The sequence below is a fragment of the Notolabrus celidotus genome, chromosome 23, assembly GCF_009762535.1.
Source record: "Notolabrus celidotus isolate fNotCel1 chromosome 23, fNotCel1.pri, whole genome shotgun sequence".
In the NCBI taxonomy this organism is placed as follows: domain Eukaryota; kingdom Metazoa; phylum Chordata; class Actinopteri; order Labriformes; family Labridae; genus Notolabrus; species Notolabrus celidotus.
In genome coordinates, this window is record NC_048294.1 from 16,069,656 (window position 1) to 16,095,289 (window position 25,634).

General features: G+C 39.1%; 1 protein-coding gene across 5 annotated transcripts in view; it reads right to left on the bottom strand.

The window, feature by feature from the left end:
• The window catches only part of LOC117807403 (sodium/potassium/calcium exchanger 2-like), a 65,447-nt gene that overhangs the window by 9,658 nt on the left and 30,155 nt on the right, over positions 1 to 25,634 (bottom strand). For 2 of the 5 annotated variants that reach the window (XM_034676685.1, XM_034676686.1), the window contains exons 3-6: positions 21,837 to 21,884; positions 20,805 to 20,913; positions 6,614 to 6,712; positions 3,685 to 3,767 (exon numbers count right to left, since the gene is read on the bottom strand). In XM_034676685.1, coding sequence (XP_034532576.1) covers positions 3,685 to 3,767; positions 6,614 to 6,712; positions 20,805 to 20,913; positions 21,837 to 21,884 — 339 coding nt within the window. The remainder of the gene's footprint in view (positions 1 to 3,684; positions 3,768 to 6,613; positions 6,713 to 20,804; positions 20,914 to 21,836; positions 21,885 to 25,634) is intronic. The other 3 variants (XM_034676689.1, XM_034676690.1, XM_034676688.1) reach the window with 2 other exon arrangements.

Sequence of the window (25,634 nt, forward strand, 5' to 3'; positions counted from 1 at the left end):
TTTTGTATGCTTTTTTTCCTGTAAATGTTATGATGTTAAACTAAATCATCTTAGTCTGTGAAAAGCATTTAATAAATACATTTATTTTAAAATCTAAATAATGTTAAGATCATCTGATTAAGATACCTTCATCAGCTGCTGGTTGTAATCCAGCTATCTCTTATGCTGTCACAGTTTGCAATCAGCGATACATACTGAGTTGCAGTGATCGCAGCTCGTCTATGGTGTGGTTTAATCTGACGGACAAAAGCTGAGACAAACAGGGTAGAGATCTCTTTTTAGTTAGATCCTATAGTCATACGTTAAAAACTATTCTCATTTATTTTAGTGTCACAATTACAAGTGTCTTATCAGAAATGTCACATTTTTTGGAATGTAAATCTTGTTACATTTGAAACCCCTGCCATCATATTTACATTTCCTGACAGGTTCAACCAAAAAAATATTCATTTCATTTTTAAAAAGGACAACAAACAGTCAAATCTGATGTCTTATCTCCATAAATCCATAAAAACTGATGATATACATGACACTATCCTCAAATGGCTTTAGTAGAAATAGAGCAGTTGGGTTGAGCCATAAATTGCTCTATGTTGTTGTCCTTCAGTTTCCCAGGATGTTTCCAAAAGAAGTGATTACAGCTTTCCTTTCTTTGAAATAATCAAGATGAGTGCTGCGAGAAGAAAATCCTCGATATGTTTCAATAGGGAAACAATATTGTGTGCGTCATACCATGAACATGCTTTTTATTCAGCTTTACCAGAAAATGGAATTTAAAATAAGAGCCAGATGAAAGCAGAGTACAGAGATACCTTATATGATACTGCTTTATGGAAAATAAAGTCTTAAAATTCCAGTTTTGGGACATATAAAATCCTATCACTTCTGTCAGCAGAGTTCTCAAAGGTTTTAACAACAGCAAATAGAGCCAAGAGATAGTGCTAGAAGTGTCAGCAGATTTTAATTTGACCTTAACAATCACTTTATTCTCCAGTCTTCCTTGCCAAGGTTTCCAGGAGGGAAGAAAATATTAGTATGACGAGGCCTCTGGCGTCATATGAAGGTGTGAGCTGTTTCCAGCGACTTCCTGGCTGACACAGACAGGTGCACTGTGGGATAGATCACTAAAAATAGCTGCAAAATGAGACTCTGGCATGCCAATAAGCGTCCACCTCTTCCAGATTCTGTGAATCACCACCTGGAAAAGGTTTCTGTGTTCCTTTTTGTCAGGTTTTCCGCCTTCACCTCGAAAAGTTAAGTTCTAAAGGAAGTCTAAAACCGTCTAAAGTAGGTTGCACTGCCTCTGTCTTTTTGGAGTATTTTCAGCTTCAGTACAGACAGACTATTATTAAACCAAAGAGTGAGAGATCAATCTGAAAACAAGTTGATGCAGTAAAATAGATCAATACACACATGGTCATGTTGGGAAACAGGGCTCATCTTTTATTGTGCAGTCTATTCTGAGAACCTTCAGTATGCTCCCACACCAGTCTGTATTTATAGATAAAGTATCATACCTGGGAGGCATGTTGAATGTCAAAGTACTGCAGCGACTATTTTTCTAAGATGTAGAAAGATCACATTTTAAAGAATTATTCAGTTCCTATAATTCAGGCTATTGCAGTGACTTTTTTATAGACAGGGCTCTGATTTAGAGTTATAGAGTTCATGCCAGATTAAGGTGTTTGTTTGACACCTCTGTCTGCATAGTTGATGATACCAGTATGGTTTGTTAGCTGAGAGGTGCAAAAATCCCAAAATGACATATTACTTTTATCTGGTAAATATTTGATTCTACTTTGGGTGAACATTTATTCTTCAAAGGATTTTAAAAGATGTTCACTCTTTCAGTTATCTTGCATAGCATTTTACATTTTCAGTGACAGAGCCTATCTTTCCTGGGTTAATTCATATATACACGAAGTGTCATAATGAGCAAGGCATGCACTTTGAGAGTACAAGAATACTTTTGTCTTTGGGATTTGGCCAATGTTGTGTTATTAGGAAATATGACTAAAAAAGAGCAGACTGTGCAGGTATTGGTTTGTACAGAACGGGATTAGGGACACTGAAAAATACATACGGGAACTGGACCAACGAAAAAAAAAAAAAAAGAAAATAAAAAAAATCAGACTATTTTTTTTATTTTGACCTAATCGCATAATTCAAACTTTTGGGGCTTTTGAGATTTTAGTCAGAATTCTGTAAAAAAAAAAAACGAAAACATAATTCTGAGAATAAAGTCATAATCCCAAGATTAAAGTAATAATTCTGGGATTAAATTAATAATCCTGAGATTAAAGTCATAATTCTTAGATTACAGTCATAATCCTGAGTTCAAAGTCATAATTCTGAGATGAAAGTCATAATCCTGAGATAAGAGTCATAATTCTGACTTGAATTTTGGCCAAACCTTTAGCTACCCTTATCCTCTTTCGAGGTTTTACACCTGGACCCCTGTTACACATTTTCTGCAACAATTTACAAAGGACAGGTTTCTTCAGCAGTTCCAACTTTTTGGTGATATTTCTGTCAGAAAGTTACAATGTAATCAGTTGTTTAATTAAAATTAAACATACTGTAAATAGTTTATAAATGGTTGTACAAATCTGAGTTCTGGTGTATCTGTATGACCTGAAAAAAACAAAACAGGGCAACAACAGGAAGATTAACTTCCTCTGTGCAGTTATTCTAAATACCTGTAATCACTGCCAATTGGCCAGATCAGGAGCAGGTTCAGAACAGCATACTGGCCAAAAGGGCTCCTGTTTACATTTTACCTGCTAAGGTTCACTGGGAATCGAGCATTAGTGGGAAGCAAGATGAGATATTTCACTATAAAAATGTATGTACAAGACAGGATCGATAATGAGATATGACCAAACGCTCTGTCCACACAGGATGCCAAACGTTGAGAGAGAACATACTTCAAGGTTTTTAGCTTGTAAATAAGAATTTCTTCTTGTCTGAAACTAACTATTTCAGCTCAAAGATCAAGTTACAGAGGGAACTCCTGGCTCTGAGAAAAAGGGACAGCAGTTTTCAGTCTTACTTTGGGTTATTCTTGGTCATAGAGATATAACTAGTGAGTATCCAGCAGGACTGTCCGACACACTCATCTCCTGGTCCCGTTCCCTTAGAAGTTTAGGACTTTGACTCGCTGACCTCTTGCCTCAGGACCTTCTGCTGGCCCGGCAGGTGGCTGCATCCCGCTGTCATCGCTCATGCCAACACAACTGCTGCAGGTGCCGTTCTGAGGCTCTGTGCCTGGCTGTGTGTCAAGGCCCCGTGTGTGTGTGTATGTCTGTTGAGGCACGTGTGCCAGTGTGTTCGTTTCCAGCACCCAGCAGTGGGCAGCAGCAGGTGAGTGAGGAGTGTGATTACAGAACTCGGTGGGAGGAGGCAGGTCTTTGACAGGTCTGGCTGAAGATGGAGGAACTAGCCTGAGTGCATGCTGGGAAATTATCAGCAGAAGTGACCGATGCCATAGCCAATGCAACCTTTGCATCAATCACACTCAAGGTGGAACACTGACACAGATGATGAAATATTCAGAAATGTCTCCCTTAATTTGACGTCTGTCTCTTTATCTAATCTCCTTTTCATCACCTAACCCGGTTTGTTGGTGAAACTTTATCGTAGCTCTATCATGAGCACGTATGTGTGTGTCATGTGGTTTCCTACCGTTTCCCCCTCTTGCCCCGCTGTTCCATTCATGGGTGGTGTCACTTCCACTTCCACGCTGGAGCTGTTTGGGAGGTTCTTATCTGTGGGAGGAACAGTTCAAGAAAAAAGCGTTTAGAGGAGCTAAAGCAGTCATTACCTAAAATAGACATTAAAGTGTATACTGTAATGACGTGGAGACAGGTGGGAGAAAAACTCTGAAATGTTAAGAAGTTAACCCCTTCATTCCTGCAAACACGTATTGTAAGAAAACCCTCATATACTTGAATCAGTAAATTTCCCTCTTATCTGTACATCATACAACTTAACTTAGTTACAACATTTTATAAAAATAAGCTACTTAGATATGTTTTTACTTTACTCTTGGCATAAGTTCCTCTTTATACAAATACATGAGACTTTTTGTCAGAAAACACGAACTACACACGTACAGGACAAAATCAACAAAGATTTAAGATGTACCACTTTGTCCAGAGGGGGCTCCAAAACCAACACAAACTGAAAGTTCCTAACAGGAGCTTTAAATATTCACAATGAACGGTAAATCTGAATGTCAAAAGTTGGAATGAGGACATCTTTTTAATTCTGTCCCTAAGGAATTTTTGTCATCTCACTTGTTTGGAAGATTTGGGGGGATAGTTTTGTATAACTGGGCATAATTAGTTGAATGACTGACTTGACTGACTGGTAGGCATATTGTAGCTATTATCCAGGAGGATAAAGGCCCTAACTTTGCCTCTTTACCGCTTGCTAGGTTCGATGACAGTTTGGTCTATCTAACAATGAATCAGACTTTATTTATAAAGCGCTTTTCATACAATGACATTGTAACACAAAGTGCTGTACATAAAATAATAATAAAAATATTATATATAATATATATAACTAATATGCACCCAGTATGAAAAGGGCTACGGTTATTCTTAATATTAAATGTGATGATCAAAATGATTGATTTAACTATATGCTAGCTATCATGCAACATCTTGTATTGGAATGACAATAAAAAACCTTGAATCCTCCTTGAATCCTTGAAAAAAACAAGCATGTTTGCCTGTGACGATCATCTATCTCTCTCATCATTTCCCAGTCTGATATGATTCCATTCCATCTGATGCCAGACTTACTTAACAGCCCTTATTAAAATCCAAAGAGCTGAAAGCCATGTAATCAGATGATAAAACCATAATTGCCGTAGAAATTGCTTTAATCCAAGTGTGGTTTTGGCAATTAGAAGGATCCGCAGATGGATAATGTGACTTGGTACCACCGCCGACCAACATGTGACCTCACTCCCTTGCTGCTTGGATGAAGTAATACATCAGTAAAAATTGGATATCACCTGCAACATTCAGAAAACTTTATTGATGGTAAATCTTTCAGTACAGACTCCACAGACTAACCTAAGCTATCTAAGGCCTGACAAGTAAAGTATGCTGGGCTGGCTACCAGTCATGCATCTTGATTAAGATGCTAATATGTTAATGCGGCACTGTTAGCATAATTTCACCCTGTTGATAAACATCTCTGCCTGTCTTTGATTCTGCTGCTCCGACTACATGAAGGCCATGAAAGCGTTTCCTCTGGCCTCCTGTTTATCCTTTGGTCCAGTGCTCTTTGAAGTGAAAACACATAAATTACACTTGGCAGTGACTGATTGATTTAAATACTGCTTGAGGACAACACTTGCCATCAATTTGGCAGATCTTGATAATGTCATGCTTGTTTAACATCAGATGCAGTCCTCATTGTCAGGACTATTTCAGCTGGCAATACTAATGATTAACATAAGGATAACATTTTAAAATTGTCAAAATACAATCATTGTTTTTTTTCCCTGATAACTAAGACCATTGAGATTGTGAATCGTTAGAACTGTGTATTTTATCTACAGGGATGTTAATAGGGATTTTAAGTCACATCATAAAGCGACTTAATGTTCAGATACAGGTGCAGCACATCATAACCACAGCTAAAAAGTAATGTGCACAAGCAGTGGCATCTGTTTGTATAATTCAACAAAGTAAATAAACTGATACGGCATCATTTTCTTCTTTCTGCTTCATATATTGGAATGTACATATAAATATAAGTTGGTAGTGGGTCATTGTAGTTAATATATTAAATAGTGCAATCACACTGATAATTGGTCGATAAGCCTATTTTTGCTAGGTCCAACCTTCTCACAGCAGGCCTGACAGGAGAAACACAGACAACAGCGACTCACATAACACCTCAGTGTGCACGCTCCAGGTGTGGACGCTTAAAGTAAACACTCAGCACTGGTCACCAGTAAAAATGATGGAAAAATTGTTTTTTAAGATGAGCTATTTCAATTAACTTTGTGATTTTTGTTTTATAAATTAATGAATATCAAAATTTTCCAAAATCATGACCCATCCCTTCCAGCCATCTACACACCACTACTTCAGCATCCAGGGGTCGTTCTGCTATCTTAGTTAAGGCTGCACTGCCAAGGTACCTTCTATTGTTCAGGCCTCTTTTTTCTTCTTCTGTGGAAAGTGTTTAAAACTGCTCACTTTTTGATGTCTGTGAAACATTTGTTAGCATTATACAGCATATGAAACACAGTAGTTATGTGATGTATGAAAAATAAAACAAGTTGTAATTATGTCTTTCCATAGACAAGATTTTAACAACAGCTGGAAGAATATTTAGAAATATCATGGAAATGCTGCAAACCAGGACACAGGATGATCCCTCAAACCGGTCCTTATGGTCACCCAAACACAGCTACATCAGCTAACAATGCTAACTGGCTGCCATTAGTCCCTGCCCCATAATTAATTTCCTGACATAAGTTACATGAATCTTCTCAGCTAGTCTCTGGTAGAAAGTAAGAATATTTATTCACAACAAAGTCTTTATTCTATTTCCTTAAAATCAAAGCATCAAGAGAGCTTTTTACCTGAACGACTAGCCACACCGTTGGCCTTCTCGCTGTCCTCCACTTGACATTTCTTCTTGGCGATCTTGTGAAGGATGGATGCCTTCTCTCGGAATTTACCTGTGAAAGAATAGCCACACAGGTTAAACACAACACAGACAGAACCCTCTGAAGCCTCCAGGTTTCATCCCAGCCACAGCTCCTTCGTTGTCACCTTTGACCCCAGATGGGTAACATTTCCAAAGCGCAGTGCAATCAGGGCGTTGGCTTTACACAGAACTGCAGTTCAAACAACATTGACAGTCAATATGACATAGCATATCATATACTGATGATCCTGCAATGTCCTGGTCCTTGGTAGAGGCAAAGCCAGCAGTGAGAAAATCTCTTGTGAAGAGTTCTGCCTTCTGAGGGTCAGACTGACTCCTGCTTTCGCTCGGTTCTCATATCAAAACCGAAACTCACAAGAGATGTCAGAGGCAAGGAACTAAAAGCAACTGAAGTTTGAGCTGGGGAAAGCATCTTAGAAATTCGAAAAATAACAAATGTAAAGGCTTAAGACACAGTATTCAAATATATTTTAATAGGAAGCACTTATTTAATAATTTTTTTGCCCTCTATTTCAGCAAAGTCTGCTTATTAGAGTATTTAATCAATAGATTGGGTTGTGATGAATGTTTTTTTTTCCTGATAGCATTTCTCAAATCAATACCTCACACTGGAAATGCATTTCTATGACGCAGAGACTAAATTGAAACCAGTCATCAATTGGACAACATGACCTTGTGGTTTATATAAGCTGTGAGGCCTCTTGACATTACAAATACAGGATCACGCAAGCCGGTTCTGTCCATGTTGTAATGACTGCCACTGGCTTGGGGAACATTGATTTTAAACGAAATCCCCCAACGACACACATAAACAACAATACAGTGCTCAGACAAGATGATGGGACTATAAATAAACTAAAATCCTGTAGTGCAGGTTTTTATGTTCTCATGTAAATATGAGCGTTTGTTGGCTAAGCAGGCTTGGGACATTCAATAGTAAGAACAGCAGATCACCAAACTGAGACCGGGGAAATTTCTACCTTGTGAAACTCTATGTGTATCATTAACCTTGGCGCTGTTATGTATCCATATTTAATTTCACTGACTTCCTGTGCGTGTCAGGTTTTGCATGCGTGTCCTGCCTTCTCCTGACCAGCCCACTGCAATCAATGGGAAAGATTTTTTTGTTTTCATTTTGAGAGTGCACAGCTGATTTGTCAGTGCTTGACACAGTGACGTGTACTCCACCCAACCATGTCAAAACTGTCTGCGACCTTCCAGCAAAATCATTAACCACCCGAGTCACCGCTGGCCTTCCTTCCGTCTCCTCTATCTTGCATTGCATTTTTTCCTCACTCCGGTTTCTCTCACTCATCTGTCTTTGGGAAATGCTCACTTCCTACCGCTTGGTCTTTTTTGGGCAAAACACTGGTAGTCCCTCCCCTCCCCAGCTTTTCCAGACACACGCATGCACATAAGCACATACACACTGGACACTTCTCAAAAGACAGCATCACAAATTCCACTGTCTTGACATCACTCACCTTGGGCAGCCATTGTTAATAGATTGTGTATGGTAGGGAGTGTGCACTTGCGTGTCGTTTCGTAAAATGTGGGTGTGATATCATTGTCTCTACATGGGTTAACATGTAGCAGGGTTGGGCTTTCTGCTTCAGGCATTCAAAGGAATTTCTTGGATGTAAAAAACAACAACTCTGGTGGAGCATTTTGGCACAAGTTATGAAAATATTTCAACAAAGACCTTCAAAAGCAGAGAAGGTGTTACTTAGAAGGGAAGAAGAAAAGATTCAAGATTCAGGCTAGCAGGTAGAATGCAGTGTGAAAAGAAATGTTGGAATCCCTCTTTATATTTAGGCTTATTATTTTCCTCCAAAACATGATCTTTTTTCCATGTTATATTTGAAGAAATAAGCATCTACTTTATCTACAGTCCACAGTAACTGTGTGAACCCCAGTGCTATTTGTCTGCCTGTTTGTCTAACTTTAAATGACAATATATTTATCAAAATCAGTAAAATACATGTTTTGACAACTACTACTTTTACAAATGATATTACCAAAGGTATAATTGCACTAAATTTCCACCACTGCAGGATTTCTACTCTTAAGCTAAACTAGCAAAGTACAGCTAAGGTATATTGAGCGATCAAGCAGGTTTACGCCAGGTTTTCTCTCTTACATGAAATAAGCGAGTGTCTCATAAAAGTGGAATAACAAAGTAAATTTACAAAATGTAATTTCATCACAATACAACCCTGATTCCTAAAGGTTGGGACCCTGTGCAAAATGTTCATAAAACAGAATTTGATTGTTTGTAAATCATTTAAAGCCTACATTTAATTGAAAATGTTCTCCAAACCTGTAATTGTTCAGCATTAACGGTGCGTTCCCAGATGTGTAAAGCAACCATATCATGGGCACTTATTCATCCCTATACCATCAGAGATACTGGTGTTTGAACTGTGCACTGATTAAAAAATGGATGGCCTCTTTTCTCTTTAGAACGGAGGATGCAGCGTCCATGATCAGGCTCAGGCTTAGGCTCAGAGTAGTCCTGTTATATAGGATTTCTTCCTTGCATGGTTCAGTTTTGACCTGCATTTGTGGATGCAGTGATGGACAGCGTTCACAGACGATGGTTTTTGGATGAGACTTTGAGCCTCTGCAGTGATTTCCACTGCAGAGTCATGTCTGCTTTTAATGCAGCACCACAATCATGGCCATCCAGTATCAGTTATTAGCCTTGTCCTTTTTACAGAGATATTTCTCCAGATTCTCCAAATCTTTTAATGATATGATGTACTGTAGATGATGAAATCCCACAATCCTTTGTTATTATACGCTGAGGAACATTATTCTGACATTGTTGAACTCTTTGCCCACAGAGTCTGTCACAGAGTGGTGAACCTCTTCCCTTCTATCCTTCTGAGGGACATGTTACTAACATGTTGCAAATTAACCTATTTACTTAGGAGATGTTCCTCCAGGTGCTTTTCATAGCATCACACAACTTTTTAAGTGTTTAGTTGTCCCTGCCCCAACTATTTTGAAACGTGTTGTTGGCATTACATTTAAAATTACCAAATGTCCCCACTATCGATCTAAAAAAATTGCAAATATTTTTCATAAAATGTTCACATTTTTCAGTTCAACATTACAATTTTTTCTTTGCACTATTTTTTAATTAAGCATAGGCTTTAAATGATTTCAAATAAAAATTCCCTTTTTAAAAACACTTTTCTCAGTGTCCCAACTCTCATGGGGTTGTATAGGTTTTTGATCAGAGGACAACAACTAGGGAATATCAAGTTTAAGTGAAACATTTAGTTAGGCCTCTCTTGCTCACTACCAATTTTTGATTAAGATTTTTTTTTGTATTTTAAACCAATGGTGAAAAGTGAAAAACAAGCCTGGACTGAGTTTTGACAAAATGCAGCAACTGTGCTTTGTGTCATCATTACTTGTGTATTACAACAAGTAAAAAACATTTTCCGCTACTGAATCCATTTACAGATGAGGTTACAAGAGTTTTTTATTCACAATATTTTCAGCAATGGATGATTTATCTTCGTCTTAACCTAAGCCAGCCTACATCTGTTAAGCTAGTTAGCTTTAGCAGGTTCAAGCTAGGTTTTCTCTCTGTCGCGCAAGGAATAAGCAATTGACTCATGAAGGTGGAAATAAACTGAATTTCTAAGATGTCATTTCATCAAATTGTCTTTTATTTTTAAATAAAAAAGTAACAACTAGAAAAAAGACATTTAGTTCAACTTCAGGCTAAAGCCTTGCAGGCCTCTCTTGCTAGCTACCATCGTTTGATACATCTTCCTTGTTTGGAAACTGATTTTAAAAATTCAGAAAAAGATCTTTCTTGAGTTTTAATAAAATATGCAGCTGCAGTGCTTTGTCCTATGGTTTAATATTTCATTATGCTCTGGCTCTGATGGCAAACAAAAATGAAAACTCAGTTTCTTTAAGTTTGGATCAAAGTGACGAAACAAAAGCAAAGAAAGACATTGCTCAGGTTTGACAAAAGCTCTAACATTCAAACTTAAGCAAGATCAAGTATTTCTTGATATTGCTGGTGTCTTTCAGTATTTGCTGTGAGGAAAATATGTTTCCTGGGAGGTCCATTTGAGGTGTGCACATTTTTAGAACCACCCAATTTGCATAATGATGAAGCAATTGGCAAGTCTTTAAGAATAAGCCCCTTCTTTGCTGCCATTACACAGCCTCTCATTTTCCCTGTCAGCTCTGCCTGTTACACAACCACTGGGTGGATGAGTCACCCCAGTTTGCCGAATTCAGCAACGTACGTCTTACATTTGTGCACCCGCTGCTGGTGCAAGTGGAACCTCTAAGAGACCGCTGAGGCATGAATGATGTATTTCTCAGCAATGTGGATGGGTAACAGGGCCGGAGAAGAAAAGAAAAAGGAAAAAAAAGAGTCCTTGTGCCTTGTGTTTTCTGACTGTGAAGCATGGGATGGTTTTCTGTGCACGTGTGTGTAATTTTACCTGCCTGGATAATTAGGTCTTTCAAATTTGACAGAATCCAAAGAAGTGGTAGTGGCTGTCTCAGAAAATCAAACATGCTGTAATTTTCTAGGGTCTTCAATATCTTATCAATGAATATAATAAATTCCATAGAAACACTACACACAGTAACACACAATATGTATGAACATATTTTTTGGGCAGACAAAAAAGGAAATAATCCAAACATAAAAATCTAAATTGAAAGTAATTTTGAAAAAACAATAGGATGGCTACGATGATTTGCACTTATGTCAGTGAAATCTCAGAGGTCGTGAAACTTAAAAGGCAAAAATTGTGCAAAAAAAAAGTCACAAGCTTACAAAAATAATGCGTTTGGAGGAGCTGCTTCATGATTACGATGAAGGAAAAAAAACAGAGAGGGATGACACAAGCGAATCAAGTGAAAACTTTCAGGCTTACCTTCCTCAGTCATTGAGTGATAATATTTTAGTTTCCCATAAGTCCCAAGCTCTACAACATCACAGCAAAAGACAAGGGTAAGGCAACGAACACACAGAGAAAAGGAAAAGAGTGAACATGACAGAACAACACAGGTCCGCTGGTTCTACATCACACACAGGCACAAGGAGTGACATATAGAAACAAAGTCTCTTCGAGTTATCACTGCATAAGTGCAAAACAAAACGGCAAGATTCAAATTCAGAGTAGGATACATTCTAGAATGACAGTAACCTGGTCTGATAAGGAGTCTGCCAGTTACACAGGGTAGGGAAGAAGATTTGCGAGAAAAGGGGAAAGGGAGGGGGCATTTGATATACTCGAAAAACAAAAAGAAGTTCATACAAAGATCTTTCAAAAACAGAACAGGAAAGTCACAAGAGAATTTACTGGGTCAACATGCAACAAAAAGATGAGTCCTCCTCTCCTCTGCACTCAAGCTTATTCAAAGGCCTGATGATTCTGCATTTTATTTCCACAATGAAACCCAAACAATTAATTTGATTCCCTGACTGAAGCAGTTCTTGGTGTTACAGTAAATAGAAAGTCAGCACATCTGCATGATGAAGTAGCTCGGAATCCAAACCTGCAGCAACAGCTGAGCGTTGAAGCAGCAGAACAGGAGACACCGGACTACAAGTTCTGTTTCTCACTCTGGACTTTGAAGGCAGCTCCCAGCTTGCAGCTGTTCTGCCTATTAGAATTGCTCTGTCCTGTGTTTTCCCACTTCCAGTTTTCTTGCAAAATACTGGTCAAGTTGCTACAAGCATGATAAAAAAACATATATGAGGCACTGCTGGTTGAAGTCACGTGTTATGTCCACAACCAAAGTAACTGTATTTGCTTATTTGTACAAGTTACAAAAATACTCAAAACAAAAAAATCACAAATATTATTCCATCTAACTCTGTCACTATAAGGAGATACATACATACTCTTTTAACACCAGACCACATATTCTCAGAGAGAATATTCAATAACACTCAAATTATCCGATTTCAAACCACGATTAGACATGAGCATAAATATGAACAGCCTTGATTATCTATGATTATCAGTGCTTACATTCCTGAATACAGCAAAACTATTTATGCACTGGGCACAGTAAGCATTAAAACCTCTAAAGACATCCACAACAAATGCACGCCTAAGCAAGAGCCCCATCGTCACAACAGTGGCTGATGGTGTTCATGGGAAATGCGGTCTACATCCTAGAAAAACACTATCGACTTTATCAAAAGGAAAGACTGGAAATCTACTGTACGTCAACCTTTTTTTGAGAAACTCTGTTAATGAAGCAACTTTTAAGTTATCTGTCTGGCTACACCGATGATGAAAAACTATGATACAGAGTCTGCCCTGCAAGTTTTGACTGTTCGTCTCTATTTGTTCAATCACAGAACCCCTCACCTATCATCTGATGACGATATTGCCTCTGGGAGCGACCGCTAACTCTTCAAGGCTTCCAGCAGTCAGCAACATAGGGCTTCCAGCCATGACATCGCCATTGTTCACTACCTGTTATAATCATAGTTTAAACCTCAAGAAGCTGTGCTGGGGTTGCAGTTGAGAGATAATGTTTAAGAGGATTGTAAACAGAACTTGCATGCAGTTATCTGTGCATAAACATTAACCAAAGCTTAATTGTCCAGCTGGTAAAAGCAGACATGTATCATCAGGTATTAAATTGTGGTTGAAGGGTTCTGCAAAGTTGTGCAACATACATCCAAAGCTTGCTGAGACTTTGGTGAAGGACACCCAGTCCACAAACAGAAACCAGAGCACTACCTGCACTTAAAATGGAGCCACCTGCCAACAGATTGTGTATTCCTATGGAAATGTCAACACACTCCCAGTCAAATAAAGGTCAAGTAATAAATATGATGCATTTGCTTTGGCCATACCGCCCTGTGAATTCTACTCAGAAGTGTATGGATCTAGTTGTATATACAGTACAGTTGGTGTACAGAACAGTTAGCAATGTGTACATGCAAATGACCACATGCACTCACACTAATGTCAAACTTAGCCAACCAACAGTGGGCAACCACTGCACTCACATGTGAGAGGATTATGGTGCAAACCTTGTGCCAAATGCGGGACTTGGCCACCATGAAAACACAATCTAATGAGATGAAAACACATCCCTCTGCAGTGTTTTTCACTCATCTGCTGCACTCCCAGACAAGTGCCTCAATCCCATATGATTAGGCGATTTGGGTTTGAAGTGCACGATCGCTGTAAGTCCCGCCTCTAACTGAGGATGCTCTGTTGGCAATTAACCCTGCGCACAATCACTGCCCAAGCTGTCCTCTGTCTTTTTGCCCTCTGCAATCATAGAGAGAGAGAGGAGAGAGAGAGAGAGAGAGAGAGAGAGAGAGAGAGAGAGAGAGAGAGAGAGAGCAGGGTGTGTTGTTGTTTACCAGGGGCTCTCTTGTCCTTGTGGTGTGACCTCTAAACCTCTGGTGAGCTGTGTGTGTGTGTGTGTGTGTGTGTGTGTGTGTGTGTGTGTGTGTGTGTGTGTGTGTGTGTGTGTGTGTGTGTGTGTGTGTGTGCATGCCCGCCCTGTCTGCTGGGGGTTGGAGTGTCGGGGAAAACTCACAGCCTGTGCTGAAGCAAAAAGGCTTTTAACATTGATTCTTTCACCCATCTGACACAGTGTGAGCTTAGAGGGCCAGGGGTGGGAGGTTGACGTGTGTTTGCATGTGTGTGTGTGTGTGTGTGTGTGTGTGTGTGTGTGTGTGTGTGTGTGTGTGTGTGTGTGTGTGTGTGTGTGTGTGTGTGTGGTTGGAAGGATGATGGGTTGATAGCTGCTGGTTTGCTGGTCACAGTTACATAACATCCTGGAGGTGTGAGTATCAATTGAAATAAATAGGGGGAGTTTTGAGGCTGTTCTTGTTTGATAAACATTGTTTACTATTCCAAGTCGAATACATTAGCAGAGTATTTGGACAGATGCACTGGCTTGCGTTCTTGTAAAGAAAAGAGAAGTAAAGAGATACCCATTTCCCAATCCTCTTCTTGTACCTTGCAGCTGGAACGAGTAGGAAGTTAGCTAAGCTTAGCACAAAGACTGAAAACAAGGGGAAACAGCTAGCTTGGCAGTAGTTCAGAGTTACAAAAACTCCATCTGCTCTCATTTGTTTACAATCTTAGTGTTGTTTTATGTAATCCATTGCCAAAGCTATCATAACAAGTGCTTCAATCTATAATAAAACTTAGAGCAAAATATCAGTGCATTAAATCTGCATAAATGGAAAATATATTTCCGTTGCACAAGGATTGGGAGGTCAGTGACAGTGAGTGCATTATTGATCCATCAGATCAATTGGGCTCGGGGCCAGCACACTGCTGGTGGGGGGGAAACTGGAAATGTTAGGTGGATGAATGGATTTATCTTTCAAACTTAACTGCTCTTGAAATTACGGAAAGTAAAATCAAAGAAAATAAGCATTTTAGTTCTGTCATCTTTTTTCGCTTAACTTATTCATTTCATCCCATTTGTGTCTGAATTTAACCCCTTCCAAGTCATGTACACACATGATGCCCTATGGCTGATTTTCCTTCCGTGCCTGCATCGACACCTTCCAATGAAACAGTGGGCCATGCCCTCCTTTGTCTCACCCGTTCACCCAATAAGCACTCTGTCTGCCAACATGGCTGTTTCATGGTTTACCCGAATAACCTTGTCCTCTTTGTGCACAGCCTGCAGAGGGCTTTGGTGCGACGTCTGCTCAATAAAAATCAAAGCTTGTCCAAGGCCACGCTGGCAATTGTGAGCGATCTTTCTAGTGTATCTCAGCAAGATAATGATCTGCAGGAAAGCATCTGATGAGATCGCAGTTTGTGCTGCCATATTTATAGTTCCACATAACTGCTCTGTAAGAATGTAATGCACAGATTAGAATTATTAATTCAAAAATATAAAGTACTGGTATGTGGAGATTTCATACATTCTCTGCAATTGGTAACAACTCCCAACTTCTTTAACAACTCATCTTAAGCTATTTATATATATATATATATATATATATATATATATATATATATATATATATATATATATATATCTATATCCATAGATATAGATATATATATACATATATGAAATACTTATCTGCATATTATATGCAAAAACTAAGCATCAGAGTTCACATCTCAGGGTGATAAATCTTACTGAAGAGCTTGAGCACGCAGCCTGAATTAGGAATGCTGTTTTGGGAGGCTTGTTTCAGCCGGGAGAACGAGAGCCACTCTGCCCTTATCCTTCGCAGTCTCTCTCTGTAGTTCAATATTTGATGCCGCTCCTAAGTAATATTGTTTGTAGCACTGATGGAAAAAGAGATGCAGGCACTTTTGCCTGAAACCTACTGTAGCAGACGGTTTTCTCCTAGACAGGCCCTGCAGAGATAAAGGTCTATTATTAAACTAAAGGACGATCAATATGACAAGGCCTGTAACACGATTGTTCTTGGACATCATTTGGAGCTTGAACAGTAAAACTGATCCAATACCGCTCATTTCTGACACTGGTTTTGATACCTAAGTTTGGGATTTCATTACTACCCAGTGCTGACGCGAGCTTTAAAAATAACAGCAGCACTTTTAAAATGGATGACAGAGACTATTCTTTTACTCGGGGGATTGACAATTGTATTAAAATTATATAATTGATTTGTTTGACTCATCTCCCTCACTCCTGTCTGCTGGAGAGTAAATGAGAGACACCGATTTTAACATGAATCTGCTTTATTCACTGGTTTTAATTACCAAATAAGTTTGTCTCTGAGAGGAGACCTTTGAAGACAATTTGTCTCTTCTTAAAAACCTCATGAATGAAGCACATTAAGTTAACGTTGGCAGTATCTAGGCTTACAGCTTATTTTGATACGCTGATTGCCAAAGCGATGTAAAACAACAGATTTTTAACTTGCTCAACTTAGTGAAGCTCCATCCAGTTTTAAACATGCTCACTGCTCACTACATTGCTATTGTTGACCAGGAATTGGCTAACAGTGGCCACCATCATACCATTGAGGCAGTACATCCCTGCTTGATGAACTGATTTCTGGTATTGGAAACATTTTGCAATGCTATTTCTGGTGTTGGACCAACTCTATAAACAAGTGTTTACTCTATCTTTAATTTAATAACAGCTTGGTTGGGACATAAAATTGTCAAGTGCAAATTAAAGGAAAGGTAATTTTTAGTACACTGCCATTTGCTCCTCTGTCAAGCTCTTATAGACTGCAGATCCTGACAGAGAGCAGGTGAGGAGAAGAACAGCGGACATTTTTTCTCAATCAGCTCAATACAGTAATTTATGGACTAAGCACTTCTTGGTCAAAGTGGCTATGATACTTCATCTATCGACCACTGCAATATGTACCTCTAAATGCCTGTAGGTTAAAGCACCTTCAAAAAGTCTGAGAACACCACAGACAGGAGAAACCCACATCTTCCTTTTTTGGGTTTCAGTCTGTCTCACAGAGCGCAATACCACAACTCTACATCTAAAGGGAGTTCCTAAGAGGAGAGAGAGGATTAGGGACAATGGGGAAAACAATACAGAAAATGGTCACAGAGGGTTTCCAGGAAGAATACATCCACAGAAGAGAATGATATATTAGAAGGAGAGAGAGTCTGCAGGGATGGACAGTACAGAATTGACATACAGCACAGCATACGGCGGCGCTTGGGATGTATACATAGGGGACACGTTGGGCAAGAGAGTTGCCTCTAGGCTGTTGAAATGAGAACAAACATCTTTTGTTTAGGAGGGGGGATACAGAAATTAGAGGAGTAACTCACCAGAGTCAGCAAATTCTGAGGGGACAGTAGAAGAAAGAGAGATAGGAAGACAGAAACAGAGAACAGATAAATCCAGATGATATTTATTGTGTCTGCATATACAATAAATCATTGATACGTCTTCTTCCTAAAAGTGAGTGGAGAACCTGTAACACTACAGGGATGAACTCAGGACATTTTCAAACTTCATAACAAGTATATTTTTTTGCTTTTTTGCCAATAGTTAGGAAAGAAGATTTTTACCACTCTTATATCTGTACACTAGATATAAAGTTGCACTCAAGGAATGCTTAGTTTAGCTTTGCCTTTGCACAAAGACAGGGAGCAGGAGGAAACAGATAGCTAGTCTCTGTCATTAGCTACCAAAACCTACCTGCCACCTGTAAAGCTTATTAACTGTTATATTTTGCCTGTCTCAACTGTTCAACAACAGAAGGACGCTAAGAAATCACTGGGCCAGGAAGAACAAATTGCCCTAGAGTCCCTCCCTGAGAAGAACAACCAGCTAAACTTAGCACATGACAACACAGGTTTTTGTTTCCACACTACAAATGGTAAAGCTAATAGATGTGAATGAGTTCTGAGGGACTGTTTAGCCTTTAGTTAGCGTTACAAGTTTCCCCCTGCCCATCTGGCTGTAGATCCATGTTTAGCAGACAGATATGAAAATAGTAGTAATCTTCAAATGTAACTCTTAGCAAGAAGGAGAAAGAAACATTTGCCAGAGTTCAGAACTTTTCTCCTCAGATACACACATACATACCAACACACAGACACACATTCTCACACACCCACATACCACAGAAACAGAGGGTTTGTCCTGCATAGAGGACATCTGTTTTGCACATATTTTCTGTTGCCACATTGCAGACTTAAAACCTTGATTTTCATTGAATGTATGATTGCTTACTATGGAACAGCAAAATGTTCATATCAGGAAAATACTCATTTAAAGGTATTTGGTCAGCAAAATATTCATCAAATCCTATAGAAGTAAGGCTGCAAACAGGAGTGAAGAGTGTTTAAGCCAGGAAAAACCCTTAAAACAAAAAGACACACGCACACAATTCAAACTATCCCCTCCCTAAAAGTACAACACGTGAAAGCTAACCAGTTCCCAGCACTAGCAAAAACAACCTCAGAGCTTCCTTTCGGCTCGGAAGCGACTTTATTTTAAGAAGTGTCCATGAAAAATGTATGGATGGAGTCCTGCCAGCTCTCCCGCGGCCCAGCTGAGCTACACTTTAAGCCTGAGAGCACACAAGGACAAGAAGTACAGCCTCTCGTCTTTGATGGGTGCACCTGTTCGCCTCTCTCCGAGCAATGAGCACACCAACAAAATGCTTCTTTGCATTAATGATATCAGTAAATGTGCACAGAAAGCAGTCACTCATCCCAGAAAAGACCAGGCTTTTATTGGACCCTGATGGTGATAGATCAATGAGAATATATATATAAATAAACATGTATATATATATATATATATATATATATATATATATATATATATATATATATATATATATATACAGTCTGAATGAAAGGAGCATGTGATGAGCTTATTTTAAAATGGACTTGCATCACATTATGTACATTATGTGTTCACCTGAGCACGTCCAACATACTACATGGACATTTCTAAATTATGCATTTAAATCAAGCTAAAGCCCAAAGTGTTGCTGGTGTTCTCTGTGGTCATTTATTCACTTTTCATGTCATGTCACACTGTAGTTGTTGTTTTTGTGCATTTAATTCCAGACAGCTTTTTGCCAAAAGACCCATCGGTCAAAACTTGAACAACATCCACAAAATTCTGATGCATTCATAAAGAAGCAGAATTTGCTTGGTTGAGCATTAAAAACCCAACATTTAGAAACATCATATTTAATAACTCGTCATACCTGAATTCTACATTATTTTGGTATTTTTGAAAGTCATCCTGAACACAAACTTCTGTGTCCTCTGTATTCACAATCCACTCTATTGATCACACAAGCAGTAAATGTTTCAGTCTGACATCAGTGCATGTTATTTAGACCCTAAGTAGACCCACTGACAAATGGGCTTGCCAGGTTTGGCAGAGTGGAGTATATACTGTCCACTCTTCATCCAGCCTCCCTTTCCACCAGCAGGCTTTGATTTACATTTTAATCACTGAAAAGAAGAGATGAATACACTTACAGACGGGACGCCTTGGACTCGGTGTTCGACAACGACTTGATGCATGTTAATGGGCACTTTAAGGGCCGTCTCGGCACAGCTTATTAATCTGTCCTGAGCTGACTCATTCTAGGTTTGGCTTTCAAGGAATGTACAGTCATTTCTGAGAAGGCTGAAATGCCTCCTTGCTGCTGGACAGACCTCCGCTAATGAGATCACATCCAGTGAGCGGGGAAATATTTAGTCATTGGACATTGTTTTGTGCTTATAAATGACTTTTTGACCTCGTCCTTCACAGTATTTCTTTCTGACACTGGTGCTTTTCATAAAACTTGAAGGGAAAAGAGCAGTAAAACCAGGATTTAGTTTTTAACATTTAATTTCAAACAGATTAGGATTCATCACTTTAGGAGATACCACTTCCAGACCTAATAGATCAGACCTTATAAATCAGCATAAGGACGCTCTGATGGCAAATTCTTTAAACCCTCCTCAAACCCCTGCTCCCTGCCGGCTCCCCATTAATGTGCATATTTTCCGTTCGTCTTTTCGTGGCAGTTTGGGAATGGGATAACACCATACCTCCCCGGTGCATTAACATATTCATCCCCTGTGTCGAGCACTGACACTGCCGTTTTACATTTCCTTTAGCTTAGCTAATAGGCCTTCGTCTTGGATTAAAGGAAAATGATCTTCTACATCAGCTGTGCTCTGACACGACACAGAACTCACCTTGTCTGGTGTGGAACTATTTTTAAAAAGGGATCAAGTCAGTCTTGTCGTATAGGGGCTAAAGATGCATTTGTATTATAATGTTGGAGACACTGGATACATAAAACTGTGACAATTTTTACTGAAGACAGACACCTGGTAAAATGACACCGTATGGATCCTTGGTGCTGTTATTTAGAGCCCAAAATGTGTTGCTCATTCATTTGCATATATCAACCGAAGCCTTTAATTTATTTTGAACTTTTAACAAAGAATTTGAAAACAGGATTTAAATCATTTTCGATAGAAGAAAAGGCATGAATTTTAGAAGTTTAAGGTTACATCAACCTAAAAATATAAACTTGTACTTGACAGCACAAAGATCTTCAGTGCTGCATATTCTTGAATTTAGAGACTTACACTTGTGTAATCCACCAGTGAAGACATGTCTGACCTTCTTACCTTCACTTAACGGATCCAATGTGTGAATCATCAGCTGGAAAATGCTGTTCCTCATCAAGCTGTTGTGCAGGGAGGCGGAGCTACCCCCCCTCTGAAGCCGAGGCCTGGCCTGTGAGAGGAGAAAGAAGGTGTCAATCATACATATAACTAAGTCCTTACCAAAAAGTACATAACTTTGATCCAACAGCTGGTTCTTATTTCTGTCATCCAGTACAAATTCCGCTATTAACATCTGACTATCAATTGCAAGCACCTCACTAGAGCTATTTCTAAGCTGAAGTATGAATCCTTAATCCTCTTTTGCATAAAACCCTGAGGAGCAACCTGAAACCAAGTAAAAAATATCATAAAAGGCTTCAGCATATTTGGAAATGTAAGCCCCACGAGTTGAGACACGCATTCACAGTTTAAGCAACATATCAGTTCATTTCAATCAAAACATTCCCTCGCGAAGGTCACTCCTGCAGTTGGAGCTGAACTCAAGAACTGTGGGAAATGAGGCACGGGTGCAGGTGGCAGCTGTTTGGAGCCCCCCCCCCCTCCTTTGGCTGCCCACAGGTGATGCGTAGGCGCAGGAGGTGTCAGGTGCTAATTCACAGGCCCATATGGGTGTGAGCGGGAGGCAAGGGAGACATGTAGACTGTCAGGGCTTGTGTAAGATGTGGCTTCTCGCTGTGTGCCCTGAAGATTCTCCTCTGCTGCCGTGTGTTATCTTCTTCCTTAAGAATCTGATGATCACTCAGCTGTGCATTATGGAAGTATAGTATAGAAACGTTAAATGAGACTATTAGTTTCTAAAGTCATGCGTCTTTGATTTTGGTTTGCATGCTGGGTACAGAAAGGATTAAGAAAACAGGCAAGAGCTACTCCCTAAGACACAGAGAGGCTAAAGGTTAGAGAAAACTGTGTTCATGCCTCGTTTACAGTATGGTTGGAGGAATACAAGTTACACTTCTAGGTCTACACAGAAACAGGGGACAAACACAGAAGCAGACAAAGAAGAAGAAGTAGTGTCAATCAGACAGGACCTACCGACAACTTGCCGTCATCCTCCGGCGACACAGGACTCGCCTTCTCATCCAACACAAAGAGAAGAAGAAGTAAAAGTGCGGGAGAAAGAGGGAGAAAGAGAAAAAAACAAGACATAGATGTGAAGCATGCCGCACACAACCACACAGACGAGATGAAAGACACAATAGAGAAGACATTACAGCACAGTGACAGTGACGGTGATGACTGACTGTGATGGAAGTGGACAAGACTTGAGAGACAGATTCCTCCCCACTGCTGTGCTCGCCTGTGTCAGTCCCAAGCCGAGCAAGATGAGATTGTCTACTTGAATTTCCTTGAAATTTATTCAAATGTGTCATTTTGATTTCTGCTTATTTGAGTCAAGGGCGTCACGTTGTATTGGTTGTGTCTGGTGTATTTCAGTGCACACTGTAAAAACAGTCTTGGAGATGACAAAGGAAGTTATTTTATGAAGCATTACCATCATTTAGGTATCATTTACGTTGTGGAAAATACATGTACTGACATTCTGCATTGGATGGAAAGATTGATACTGCTTTGACTATATTGGTTGGATTAGTTCATGTAATCCAGGTGTCATATTTATCTTGTATTGTATTGTCCTGTATAGTAGTATATTCATATGTATGTAGACCTAAGTAATCAAAGCGTACTATCAGATCATGTGTAGTCATGTGATAGGTAGGGTTGCAAAATTCTGGAAATTTTCAAATTTGGAATCTTTTCATGGGAATATGCGGGAATTTACGGGAATAAACAGGAATTTATGGGAATTACTGGGAATAAACCAGGAATTTAGTAAGGCCCCCTTGTGCACTTTATATTTGCTTTTTGAACGGGACTTTGTTGGGATTGCATCTTTGTTAATTTTTGAATGGGTTGGGTCGGGGGGATGAGTAATATTTAACTCAACATTCATATTTTGGTCTTCAATGAAATAATTGATTGTTCAATAAAATATTTAACACTTGATAAAGTTCTACGTACAGAAAAATCTGTTTTAATTGTATTATTTTGGATGGATGTCTGCTTATAACAAAAATATATATATATGCTTGGATATGATACCTTTCCATTAAATTACCCTTAATTCCCAGTTAATTCCCATAAATTCCAATTTGGAATATTTCCAAAATTCCCCAGCTTAACTTCCCATGGATATTTACTGGAAACTTTTTGGAAATTTACTGGAAATGTTCCACCCCTTTGCAACCCTAGTGATAGGCACCAGCCAATCACAGCACTCACGGCATCACATAGAGACAGTATCTCCGTCAATCAGTGTGATCAGATGGATTGACGGAGATGCTGCAGGTCCGTGGATCACATTGTTTTACTCATTCTATTTTATCACATCATTCTGGAAACCAAAAGTGCATTAAGCTATCCTCACGCTTATCTGTAGATGTCTGCCGTTTTAGCTTAGCTTAGCTTAGCATAGAGGGGAAGCAAGTTAGAAGAAAGGTTCTGTCTGTTCGTGTAGAGAGATGACAATATATAGGCTTGATTCCCATAAATGTAATTTTTTTCATTTACTTTCTGTCAAGTAACACTCTTCTCAATTACTTTTTGCAGGAAACTAAATTATACACGTTTGTCAATATAAAAAACTTGAACTGTAATCATGTCCTGTTGAATAACTATTAAGCTTTCATCAAAATGACATATTCCAGTGTTTGCACTTTTGGGAAAGAGCAAGTTTAAGTCTCATATCTACGCATTAACGCCTCTGGGAATGTGACTTAAGCATCGACAAAAATCAGAGTAAAAATAAACATCAATAACTCTGAAAAAACTAAGTTCAAAAACAGCTTATTTTCCTGTTCAGACTATTTCTCAGGACTGTGTGGGCGTGGCAGCTAACTCTTTGATTGACAGGTCAAGAGAGAGTTCACAGCCATGTTTGAGCCGTCTGACTCCGGATCTAAAGACATAAAAACCCCTTAATCTGAAAATGATTTATTTGAAATGTTGAGTGTTGAGTCAATACTATCATTTATTACTTTTTCAACTACGTAGATTCCACATTCAAGGCATCGGTAATATGATACCCAGAGCAGCGCAGGCTGAAGTTTTAGGAAGTCAGAGCACGGCTCGGAGCTGTTTAGCTAAACTCTGCTCTGTTTGGGGAAAGTTAGTGAAGCAGTCCTGGGAAAATGAGTGGAGCACGTATACAGGACTGCTTTAGCCAGTCGACCACGGCTCAACTAAACCGTGTCCCAATGTTTCTCCAAAACCACCGCAGTTAGAAAATAGAAGAATGACCACAAGCTGCCATCTTTACCGGTGGAAGTGCAGCCAGGGACACGCGAGCACAGTGGTGCAAAGAGCAGGGAGATGGCTATACAGATTACCGGCAGTACGTGATGAGGAAACAAGCTAACAGCAAAGGCAACAAAGAGAGGAGTTTGTGACGTTAGGAGACAGACTGAGCGGATTAGTTTTGTTGAACATGTGTGGGTGTGACTGAGTGTTTTCTTTTTGATTGGTTAGATATGTATTCCCTCATAAATATCCACATTAACCCTGCCCACTTTAACCTAGTGTCAGAACGTTATTAAAAACTTTACTGACAGTATTTCAAAAATGGAATAAAGCTCAGTACTAATTGTTTTATATATATAATAGCATGTACATATGACTGTAAATGTCATAGTGAAGACGTTTTTGTTGATTTGGTTACAAGGGGCTTTAATACATTTCATTTACTGTTTTTGAGGGGGATTCCTAATTTCTGCTACTTAATCATTTATTTATTTCTTGTGGAACTCCACTTATTTTTCTCATTGTCAATCAATAGATGTGTTGGTTTCCTTCTGGTAAGTGGGTCCCATCATCCGGATAAAACACCTTTTTTTATACCATGATTACAAAAGAAAAAATCTGAGACCTCACGAAAACAACCAAAAATGATTTGTCATCATAGGACAGAATATATAAAGTGTGTGGCCATACATCTTAATTTTCACACTCATTTCATCATGGACAAAAGAGAGACATGTAATGTTAACTAGTGAGCTTTAAATATGCTGGTATTTTTTCCCTCTGTACAAAACAGGCTAACAGTTTCCCATTAGCAGTCCTTGTGCTATGCGAAGCTAACATCCCTCTAGCTTTTTTATCAATCTTTTCTCCAAACTCCATTCAAGAAAATTAGTAATCCTGTTTCCCATAATATTAAACTTTTCTTTTAATTCAATCACATCCAGTCATGTGACCATTATTTAATGAACCGACATGAGAGCGGTATCAATCTTCTCATCCAACCCTCAGCTAAAATATTCAAATGTATTCTTGAAGTAAACACGTTTAGACTTGCTAGAAAGCTTTTCAACCTCTCAAACTTTGTCCTACAGGTTTTAACGAGATAACTTTGCTTCTGAGAGTGAGTCTGTGCCCGATCATGCCAAAGCGAATCCACTCTTTCAACAATCACTCAGTTCTCTGCCATACTTCACAGCGGGCCTATTTGGCACGTGCAGAGCTGCAACAAAGTCTATTTTTGAAACAAAAGCCTTTCACCAACTGACTGAACAGCGCTCACTTTATCTCCAAAATCAAGCGTGCGTGTAAAATAACAGTCACTTTAGAGGCCTCTGTTTCTATCTGCACGGGTACAAATGCATGGATTTTATTCAGATCGGAGCATATCAAGGCTTTGTTTCACTGCCTACATAGATTTTAGATGAAAATGAGGAAATGGAAAATGTGGAGGCAATTTTCTGAGTTGATAAATTGGCCCCAAAGTTCAGAGAATTATCCAGTTTGATCTTGTGAGTGTTTCAAAATGCAGAGCAA